At 40.4% G+C, this 11,223-nt stretch overlaps 1 protein-coding gene across 1 annotated transcript in view; it reads left to right on the top strand.

Moving 5' to 3' along the window:
- Window positions 1–1,143: 1,143 nt before the first annotated feature.
- Window positions 1,144–11,223, top strand: part of mnat1 (MNAT1 component of CDK activating kinase) — a 50,180-nt gene continuing 40,100 nt past the window's right edge. The window contains exons 1-3 of the mRNA XM_050061935.1: window positions 1,144–1,358; window positions 10,330–10,482; window positions 10,865–10,938. Coding sequence (XP_049917892.1) covers window positions 1,270–1,358; window positions 10,330–10,482; window positions 10,865–10,938 — 316 coding nt within the window. The 5' untranslated portion in view covers window positions 1,144–1,269. The remainder of the gene's footprint in view (window positions 1,359–10,329; window positions 10,483–10,864; window positions 10,939–11,223) is intronic.

Raw genomic sequence — 11,223 nt, 5'->3', positions numbered from 1 at the left:
ATGGAAGGGGAAGTAATCCTGGGACTGGTGTCAGTCATTGTCTAAATGATTTTGAGAAGTCTGAATTAACTCACAAAACATTTAATGACACTGACACTGTATTTCTGGGATATACTCCACTTCAAAAGGAATTTTAAATACACTCTCCTTTAAATAACTTTCAAGCCAGATCCATATTAGTTCAAGGTGCTGATTATGACTGAGATAATGTGTGAATATGACCAGTTTCTCTGTCACCAGCCTCTCACAATACAACACACAATGATCCCCATAGCAGTCACAGATCAAATCCCAATTATTAATTACATTAAAGCAAATTCAGAGCATTTCCTCGATGACATTATATATGTGTGCTTTGCCATTTCCCTCCACCACAAAGTAAAGCTCTATTATTCTTACCTTTCACACTTATTTCACCCACAACCTGTCTTCCCTAAATATAATTTAACATGTTTTTAACACCACTGAAAGCCTCACTCAAGCATATATTAGTCATACAGCATTTGGTCTCAGTCAAAACTTAAATTCAAAGCTGAAAAATGGGTCATTTTTGCTTAATTGCCAGTCAAATGTGGCACTGGAGCCTAACTTGAGTCGCTGACATTTATAGTCTGCAGTCAATAAATCAATATGACTCACATGCCTGGGGTTTTAGTGATTTAAATGTAGACTAAACTATTGGTATAACTCTTTTAGCACTATAATATTATAATATTCATGTTTCTTTCTTTATCAGACATTGTTTATTTAAGATAATAAATCACATGGCCCTTGGTGAGTTATTTCCCCAAACGGTTACACATTCAACCAGAAACTACATGATGTCAAAAAGCCCTGGGGAGTAACATCTGGAGAGGTTTTTGGTTTTAATTATGTCCCAGTCCAGGCTTACATTAGATCATGGAATATATGGGAGCAATCTATAGGGTCCTGCACAGTGGAGACAGTGAAGCCTATAATCATAACAGCCATTTCATATATTCTCTCTAAATGCAATCTTTGAATGAAAATAAACCACTCAGCTTTTTACCTCACACCCCTCTGGGACTCTCCAGGGACCCCTGGGTGTTCCTGCACCTCAGTGTGACCACCACTGCTGTCGAAGTCATCATTAAATAGGAACCTCTCTTACTAATGGCGTTTCCCATCGGACCGCATTCTGTGTGACACAGCGGTTCGCCGCCGGGAAAGTGACAGGAGAGCTGCCAGTTGTTGACATTTTTCCTCAAGCTTGTTTTTTACTTATTATTTTGTGTTGCACAGACAGAAATGGACGATCAGGGGTGTCCGAGATGCAAAACAACCAAGTACAGGAATCCGTCGCTGAAGCTGATGGTGAATGTCTGCGGTCACACACTGTGAGTAACGTTATTTACATCTGACAGAGACAGGCAGCACAGGGAAGCTAACTTCACCACAGTTTGTGAACACTTACTAACACAAGAAACCATTAAAACAGGCGGTTAAGTCTTATTTAAACCCACTCCCTCTTGTGTTACGCCTCATATCCTCTCTTGTATCTTAGTTGACCGTTAACATATAATACACGTAGAAGCTAGCTATTAGCATTTAGCTAACAGCAGCCGTTGGTTCTGCTCTCTGATAAAGTGACAGATTTAAAGGACCGAAAAATGACGTCCTGTCGGTTATAAACTCATAATTATTATTTTTAATATAATATAAGTGCTGTTAAGTGTTGACTTTATCTTAAAAAGACTAAAGGTAGCATCAGCAGGCGAGTTGACACAGTTTATATGTGCGTCAGTGACATGCAGCATGACAACTGTCAGTCTTGATAGACAGTGTAAATAAACATGGCGGACAGTTAGCTGTTAATAACACTGCACCTGACCTGCACTGCCTATTTGTACTTCTCTTTAAAAGCTGATATAAGAAATTATGCCTCTTTTCACTTGACTTGAGTGTCCTTTGGAATATATGACAATTAAAGGAAAGTATAAAAACTTTAGGATGGCAGAGAGAAGAGTGACAGTAGATGAGGAGTAAACTTAGTGTATGTGCTTAGGCTTTAACCACATGAGCACTAAATTATGCAGGGGTGGTTAAATGGGCCAGCAAGAAGGAGAAAATACAATCTAATCTATACTAGCACTGCAATGCACAATCTCAGCACCACTAATATATGTTTTTTTGTGTGCTAACATGTTGTCTGTAAAGCTGGCTCTTATAGACTGTCCTATAGTTGCAAAGAAGAGACAGAAATCTGTCCCAGACCTAAACAAAGCCATTTCTTTTTATTTATTAAACCCCTGTGATGGGTCCATTATAGCTGTTCTACTTATAAGCCTGCTAGGATTTGTGATTTTGCATAAAACAGAGGAAAATATACAGCAAATTGTCCATCACAATAGAGCTGCAACACCTAATCGATTAGCCTAGCTGTCAACTATTTAATAATTTGCCAAACAATTTGATGATTGTATAAATCACTCTGAGAAATTTCTAAGAAAAAAAAGTCAGAATTAATCTCATTTCAGCTTATAAAATATAAAAATCTTTTGGTTTCTTCACTCCTTTGTGACATTAAGCTGAATATCGTCGGGTTGTGGACAAAACAAGACATTTGAGAATGTCATTTGGGCTTTGGTAAACACTGATGGACATTTTTTACCATTTTGTGACATTTTATAGACCAAATAACTAATTGACATAATTCACATTAATTCCAGCCCACATCACAAGTTTCTAGAGGCTTAGATATCATTAGATTTCATTGAAAAATTAAATTAGGTTAAATTCTAAGTGAATTTAACTTACAATGACAGAAAAAATGTAAGCAAGTTGCTTTTCTCAGACTGTAACCATCCAGTATATGATATTTTATATTAAAAAGTGACTCGAACAATTAATCGCAAGTGTAGTCATTAAATTTTATTGCTCATTAAACAAATTGTTCTGCCATTAATTCACACTAATGCTCTTTATGGTCACACTACAGTTCTGGTAGTGCGTTACCCTCGTATCAATACCCGGTAAAACTTGTTTGCTGTGCAGTTTCCAATATTTAACCTTGTCAACTGTTTAAAAACCTGGTCATTTAAATGAAGAGGACACATTCTCTATCATGCAGTGAGGGTGGTAGCCTGATGAGAGCATCTTTTCGACCCTGTCTGTTTATTGACCGTACCATCAGGAAGTGGCCGTGCTTTGTCATCAGGTCAGCAAGCTCATAACTCACTGCCTCTGTCTGGATGCGGGGCTACACACAGAAAATTAAAATGATTCTGCAATGAAGCAATTTGGAGCGAGATGTCCTAGCCCAGGTCACCTTGGATTTGTTCCTCGGAGTGAGTACAACGGTGAATTAATGCAGCACTTGGAAAACTGCTGTACTCTCAAACTGTATTAGTATTTTCATCACTGATGTGATTTGGCTTTTTGTTTTGCAGCTGGGTTTCCTCAAGAGTTGATAGATATGGAGGTCTGTACTGTAGCGTGAGCAACGTGTTTCAATTTCACAGTTACTGGTTTCCCATTTTGGTGTAATCAACAACTCTATGCAGAAAAGTGAGTAAGAAAGAAAGGGAAATATGAAAAAATCAAATTAGACGGGCAAATGGGTACATACACATACAGTACCAAGTGCAATCCTTGGTTTCTGCCTAACTCTGCAGAGTGATGTACCTCCGTTTATAATTGTTCATGTAGGCAGAAAAATCACAGAGTGGAATTTGTCCTTTAGATTCTTGTTGTGTTTTGTTACCACCTCTTAAGGAAAGTATGACAAAACAACCTTAAACAGTCTGATGAATGTGAATGGCGGTCATCCAATCCATTTGCAGTGTTTGATTTAAGGTCTTGTTTGTTGATGTCGAACTTTGTGCTGAAGCTATTAGTTGAATAGTTGATTGAAAGAAAATTCAAGTGGAAATAGAATTTCTTTGCTGTAACTTATTACAATGAAGTAAATGTTGATAGCACAGTGTAATGCCTACAGAATAATGACACCATCAGTGTTTAGATTGGTTCCATAAGCCTCACTTTCACTATGCAATTCTGTCTGCCACCGGGTACAATCCCCCAGGAAAATGAAGGCTCGATTTGTGGTATGAAGGAACTGCATCAACCATTGCGCAAGGATAGCACTTTTGTTTTCTATGGTTGCTATTTGTAGCTATCCCCAGTTAACAAACAGTATCAGTTTAAGTTCTTTGCCATTACCATCCCTGATAAACTGGTAGTTGCTAGGCTTTGAGGAAACAGGAAAGTGATCCAGTTGTCTCTGCGAAAGTGGCACCAACAATAATACCATTTGGAATTGCTGGGCGGGAAAAGTTGAAAAGTTAAATGTTTCCACTTTAATTGACAACACCTTTGATCATCTATTAATTTTCATATACCAAGTAAAAATGCAGTCACTGGATCCAGCCCAAATGTTCTTTGTTAATAACTGAAAGATGATACCTTTGAGTTTTAGACTGGGCTCGAGAAAACCAGCGATTTGAAGATGTCACCTTGGGCTCTGGGAACCTGCTATGATTATGATTTTCTGTATTTCGAGAACATGGGCTAAATGATTAAATCAATTTTTTGGAAAAATAATCAATACAACAATCAGTGCTGAGTGTAATCATCTGCAGCCCTAATTGGACCCTTTGCACTTGTTCATTCATTTAAATAACCGTCATCCCCTTTCTGCTTTGGCCTGGTTTAAGAGGCCATTCCAGTCTGGGCTGACCAGGCGTTGCAATGCAGTACTGAGCTTCTCAACCTCCAGCATGCATCTAAATTTAAACCCCACCACAGCACATTTTGTATCCCTGTCACCGGGGGCATTTGATGTGTGTTATTTATTACCTTTGGACAATGACACCAGACCCATGTCCTTTGGCATTTGACACTGGGCGCAGACAAACATAAACAATATGGGCTCAGGCACACAGTGGTGAATAGAGGGGTCCACCCTCTATAGTGAGGTTGACAGAATAGACACAGCTTATTAAGTAGAAGCTCCTGTACCTCGTTGTTGTATCCTCTGGGTGATATACAGTATAAAGTGAAAAACGTTTATTTCAGGCGTCCAGAGTTTCAGAAGTAAAAGGGATATACAACGGAATGGACCTTGGATAATGGACATGTGTGATTTGTTTTGTAAATATGGATATGAACAAGTATTCCTCAGAACAGAGAAAATTGACATTGTAACTTTAAAGAAAAGGCTGCTTTATGAGGTTCAACAACAGTGGACAGATGAGATTTGGAGTAAACCAAAGCTACGTACCTAAAATAAAATATGAGTACTTCACTGAAAACTATGTTCTGTATAACCTGTCAAAGAAACAAAGATCACTCTGTGCACAGATTAGAGCAGGCATTTTGCCACTTCATATTGAAACCGGGAGGTATGTAGGGTTGGAAGAAGACAGTCGAATCTGCCCAATGTGTGACCTTAAAGAAGTAGAAAATGAGTATCATTTTGTCTTGTACTTTCCTTTTTATTGGAAGATCCGCAAGGAGTTGTTTAATAATACAAAGATTAAGGTAGATTGGATAAATGCGGATGATTCACAACGACTGACTTGGCTGTTTGAAAAAGAAATATTTGGACTGGCAAAGTATTTGGAGAAAACTTGGGACATGAGAAAGGGAGCATTGTATCAGTAGATGTATAACTTTACTTTTGTACTGCTGTAAATTGGTTTTCTGTTGCTGTTGTTATCAAATGCTTGACCAGCACGACTGGAATTTAACTTATGTAATGAAATATGAAATGTATATTGTTATTACTAAAAAAAAATAAAAATAAAAAAAGCTTTATTCATTTTTGCCATAGATACCTCCAACACATGGACAGGCATAAAATACATTTGGCTGAGTGATCAGTACAACCAACTGTGCACCTAAAAAATTAACGGAATAGATTGACAGCACCTCTAACTACCTGTAAAATGTCGGTTTGTCATTTCAGTTGCTACACGGATTAAAAAAAATATGCTAGGAGGCAGAGCGTTTAACCTCGGCTAGCTGTTTCCCCTCTTTACAGTCTTTAAGCTAAGCTAAGCTAACTGCCTCCTGGCTGTAGCTTTATATTTAACAGACAGAAACGAAACTGATACCGATCTTCTCCTCTCAGTCTCGGCATATTTCCTAAAACATTTACCTTTGTTTTTAAGAGAGAAGTCAGGGGTATGTTCCCGAGGGCATTGCTGTAAAAGACAACCAGAAAAGTGGTGCAGGAATGAGTCCTAAAACCTGGAAATGAGTTAGCATGTTTGCACTTCTGGTTCCCCTGTCTTGAAGTCAATGGGTTGTTTAATGAGTTTTTGGTTTGATGAAATGAGGTCTGTTGTTAACACAAGCTGAAGAGATTTTCACGCTTTGTTCTACGATATAAAACACGTCATGCCCCACTTGGGAATTTTGAAGCTTAAAAACGCAGTTCAAAAATCATAAAAGTGGTGTTCATTTGTGAAAGTTATCTAGCTAGACAAAACATGTAGGTATCATTAACTTGTTTGCCACTGATCTTATTTTCTGCAGTAATCCAAATCCAGTGGAAAAATCCCATTGGCTTTTTGTCTATGGAATCGGGGTGATGCTAACTTCCGGGTCGGACTACAAAAAAAATGTCATCCCTGCAGCACTCTATTAACAAGCCTAAATTTTTTTTACCTTTGCTGCTTACAGAGAGTCGAACATCAGCCCTACCACAGCTTCTCTTCCACTAACTTGTGGTTCTCACGGTACATTATCTGACAGTGTTACATTTTTCGGATCTGAGTTATTAATTAAAGGAACAATGAAATTATTATTTATATAAACTATTCTGTTTAAATTAACTGTGGGAGAAATACTTATGAAATCTGTGTCTCTGCCCATTTTGCTTTTCTATGAAGTACACCAAATCTAAGCTTTATTTTTTTAAGATCACACATGCCTATGCTAGCATCCTGTGTAAGCAATCATACTCCTGGGCCTCAGCATTTTTTGACCATGCTGCTGCAGGTATTGTAGGTCACAGGGCAGGACAGCGCGTCATAGCAGGTTTAAATTTGACACAAAGCCAGCTCCTCTGTCTGAACTCAGTCGTTGCCCTGTGAAGATCATGAGAGTTACAGCAGAAGCTCCTGTGTGTTTATAGTGCTGTTTTGTTTTGCTCTTTCTCACATATAGAGGAGGCAAAGATGCAGGCAATGTCACCAAGGGGTGGTGGGGAGGTGGGGAGGCCTCTTTGCTGAGCCAGGACCCTGTTTACCCTCCTCTTACCACCCCCCTTCTTTGACCTGCTGACAGCTGCAGATGGAAGAGATAGGAGCCTGGAGCTCTGAGCAGGACAGGTGAGAGAGGGAGGAGTCAGGAGTATTCAGTCAGCGACAACAGCCCTGGGACACAGAGATGGCAAGCTGCTAGAGATCTGTCGGCTCCCTTAAATGTCTGTTCAGTATGCCAAGCAATACAGCGTAGCCTTGGCAGGAGATTTCTGAGTCCCTCTTTTGATTACAAATTGCAACAGGCACACAATCCGAGAGCTGTCACTTGGACAAGACACATTTTAGAAGAAACATGGCAAATTGACCCTTAAATCTCCTCCCTCCCTCTTAGACGTACACCTCTTTGCTCTAGAGTTACACAGGATTTCCCCTTTGGAGAGTTCTGTTGTGTGGTCCATTTATGGGGCAGGGGGCAAGCTACGCCCCACTCCTCGCCCCGTGTTGATGAATGGGCTCTTTGTGGGCCTGTGGAAACAAGCAGAATCCCTCCATCTACCTCCATATGGCCAGGCCTATACATCTCCTGTAGCCTGGGGCCACAGTGAACATCTGCCTCTTCCAGGGTGCACTTGAGCAGGGGGCTCCTCATGCTCCGAAGCACCAACTGGACAGCGCAGATGTTTCTGTCTGTCATTGAGCTTTCATTTTTATTTTGTGGCTTCATCAAAGCCAAGCTAAACTGACAAGGTTGTAAGATAGTTCCCAATGCAGTGCAAGTTACATGTTGTTGTTGAATGGCTGTGAAAGCTTGGTGTCACACTTGGCAGGTTGGGCTTGTTTGACCCATATCTGAGACGCTAAACATAAACAGCCAAACTCCATGGCTCTGCAGTTTTTCCTTTAACTGCTTTTTTTTTTTTTTTGAATCCTGCTGATGAAGTGAAATGTCTGTCATGATCGTTCTAAAATGCTCCGTCCCTAGAGAGCTTTTGACTAGGCACCAGTGTCTCAAGCCTTTGGAAAGAAATGACTCAACCATACCATCAATGACGTATGGTGAAAAATCTGGCTTTTTCCCATCAACTTTGCTATATTTTATTATGAAAACTGACGGCACTCAAAAGCAGATAGTGACATTTGGAAACCAGATGTTGTTCATTTTTGTGAAGGTGGTCACAAGCAGGAAGGTGAATTCCTATGGAAATAAAGCTCCACAGAGACTTAATTAAAAGAGTGTACTGTGCAAACGTTTATCCAGGCCCTCCACCCCATCAGGGGAGATTTAGGAACATTCCCATTGTCTTCAGTGTCCACTCCTCACTCGAGTGTGACTGATGGGTAAACGCCTACCTGCATAGAGGTGTGATTGATGGCTAAGCTCAGGGTTGTGCCCTCAGGTAGGTCTGGCAGTTGCCATGGAGTCATGTCGTCATAGCGCATGAAGTAAACCTTCCTGTTTGAACGTGGGCTTTACCCAAAATTCCCCAACACTATCTGAAGTGTGTTTCTGGCGCAATAATGAAATGAGTACAAAGGACATTTTACTGTTTGCCGTTGTCATATGAGTGGTACAAAAGAAATGCCTATTGTTGTTATGATGACAACACAGGTCAGCGTGGCCGTAAAGTGCGTCACTCACATGTTCGAGAACACTGTCTTGACCTATTCTTACCCTTATTTTTCTTATTAAGCAGAAAAATACCACTGCACACCAATTCAAGTTTCTCTCTTTCTCTGAACTAAGACTAACTTGAGCTTAACTTCCTTGTTAACTCACCATAAAATACACTTCATTCAAACTCACCAGAAACAACATCCACCAAAACGGTCCATGTTAGTCTTGTTAGTTGTCTAGTGAGTTAGTCCAATGCTCCAGCAATCACCAACTATGATTTGGTCATAATAAATCCTCAATTCTTCATGTTAGATGTAAAAGATATGCCGGGTCTACACGCTGTTTATCCCCACAGTGTCTCAATGCCTCACAGCTGCCAGCTGAGCGGTGGGTCTCATCAATCTTCAGAGGCAGCTACGGTACATCATGTTTCAACAAACATGAAATTAAGGGCAACAAAAGAAACAGGGAAATAGCATGGCATATTAGAAAATGTAACGTCACTACTCTCCTGCCTTTACACAGAAGTACAATGGTTGCAATGACAACAGTACACATAAAAATGGCCGCCAGTCTGACCATCCCGATATGCTGATTTGAATGGAAATGTTAGTTCTACTCTCATTTTATTTCTGCTGTTTTGTTCAGCATTAGTCAGGTGGAGAGACACGCTCTTTACTGAAGAGAATTATACGAGAAACCAAAGGCCGCCTGAAAAACTCATCATGACTGTGCTGTACTGCTACATATTTTGTCTTGGACAGTGATCATATCCATTAAGAAGATTTACAGGAGATACTTTGATCAATAACTGCCTAGATTTCCACGGTATTTGAAAATGTGGCTTAAACGTCTCCATAATGCAGCTTCCTTTCGTGTAGGCACTGTGTCAGGAATAATAACGGCATATTCTTGCAGACAAGGGAAAAATGTTGGAATTGCATGTGGACATACTGATGCTTTTTTAGATATTGAAGTTACATTTTCAGATAAATGAAAACCTTGAGCACAAATGTCAAGTTGAAGTAAGGAATACACAAAACACTGTCCATCTGTATGTCTTTGCCCCGAATTACGTAAGACGTAGTCCATTCTTATAATGATAGACTACGCTGTGAATTACAGAGCTGGATTTTATCATATTATGCAACGTGGCATGACTGAGGTCTGTTGAAATAACAATAAAGCAAATGTTTTTCCAGTGCAGACAGACACACCACCGATGGGGTGTCAGACTAATTTCCTCTTGTCTGAGAGTAGGAGGCAGCCTAATCGACATTCCAATCATAATCCCAGCCATCTTTGAGCACTCAGAGGAAATATTCATATGCCCCATTATCACCCACTGCGCCTGATGATAACTTACAGACATGAAAAGAAAAAACACAGACTTGCTTTACTGTGAGGAAAATTGTATTTCAGCAGCTACATACGGCCACACACGCTCAACAGCTGACCCTCAGGCCTTCCTGGGAGGGTCACCTTCTCTGGAAACATGCAACTCAGCTTGACGGTATTTTTTTTGTTTTGTTGCCCCCACAGATGCGAGAACTGTGTGGAGATGCTGTTTGTGCGTGGCTCGGGTAACTGTGTGCAGTGTGACACGCCCCTGAGGAAGAGCAACTTCCGCGTGCAGCTCTTCGAAGACCCGACCGTAGATAAGGAGGTGGAGATTCGCAAGAAGGTGCTGAAGATGTAAGTGAGGGGGGACCAGAGGGTGAGGGGTGTGGCTCTGCGTGTTTATGTGTCATCTCATGCCTCCTCCCACTTCTTAAGCTACCTTTGTCTTTCTCATTACACTGTTTGTTTTGTAGACAAAGAGTCTCCCCGGGGGGGCTCAAATGGGAAGGCTCTTTCCCTGCCAGGTTTTTACTTCTCAGCCCCTCCCTGCCTTCCCTCTCTCCCTCTCATCTGTTCTTTAATAGCCCCTTAATTGACATCTAATGTGCGTCTATTAGGCAGTATGCAGACATGGTATTTTAAAATGGTTGATTTAATGGAGGCTATTAATGTCTGTGCATATTTGCTTTCATCAGGTTTTACTATTTGTCTCATCAGTTCTGTTCTTCCTCTGCAGATACAATAAGAGAGATTTTGACTTCCCCAGCCTGAGAGAATATAACGACTACCTGGAGCATGTAGAGGAAATAGGTAGGACCCGCTTAATGCTATCATGTCTTGACTGGCAACCCACCATGGACTTTTAGCATGGATGTATTAAGAGAGCTGGACATAATACAACTAGTCTAACCTGAAGCTCCAGATAGTTTGTAACACAGAACCATATGAGAGGCCGTCAGTGTAAACTGTTTTGAAAAGGGCAAGCACTTTCAAGAAATACTTGGCAGTTGATTGGATGAACCACCTGTCTATCAGCGTCTATCACTGAAGCCGAAGCCTGCCAGAAGAAAAACAAAAACAGCTATTTTTTATATA

The sequence above is a fragment of the Epinephelus moara genome, chromosome 14, assembly GCF_006386435.1.
Source record: "Epinephelus moara isolate mb chromosome 14, YSFRI_EMoa_1.0, whole genome shotgun sequence".
Classification (NCBI taxonomy): domain Eukaryota; kingdom Metazoa; phylum Chordata; class Actinopteri; order Perciformes; family Serranidae; genus Epinephelus; species Epinephelus moara.
The sequence above is the reverse complement of the archived record's forward strand: the minus strand, read 5'-3'. Positions and strand labels throughout refer to the sequence as shown.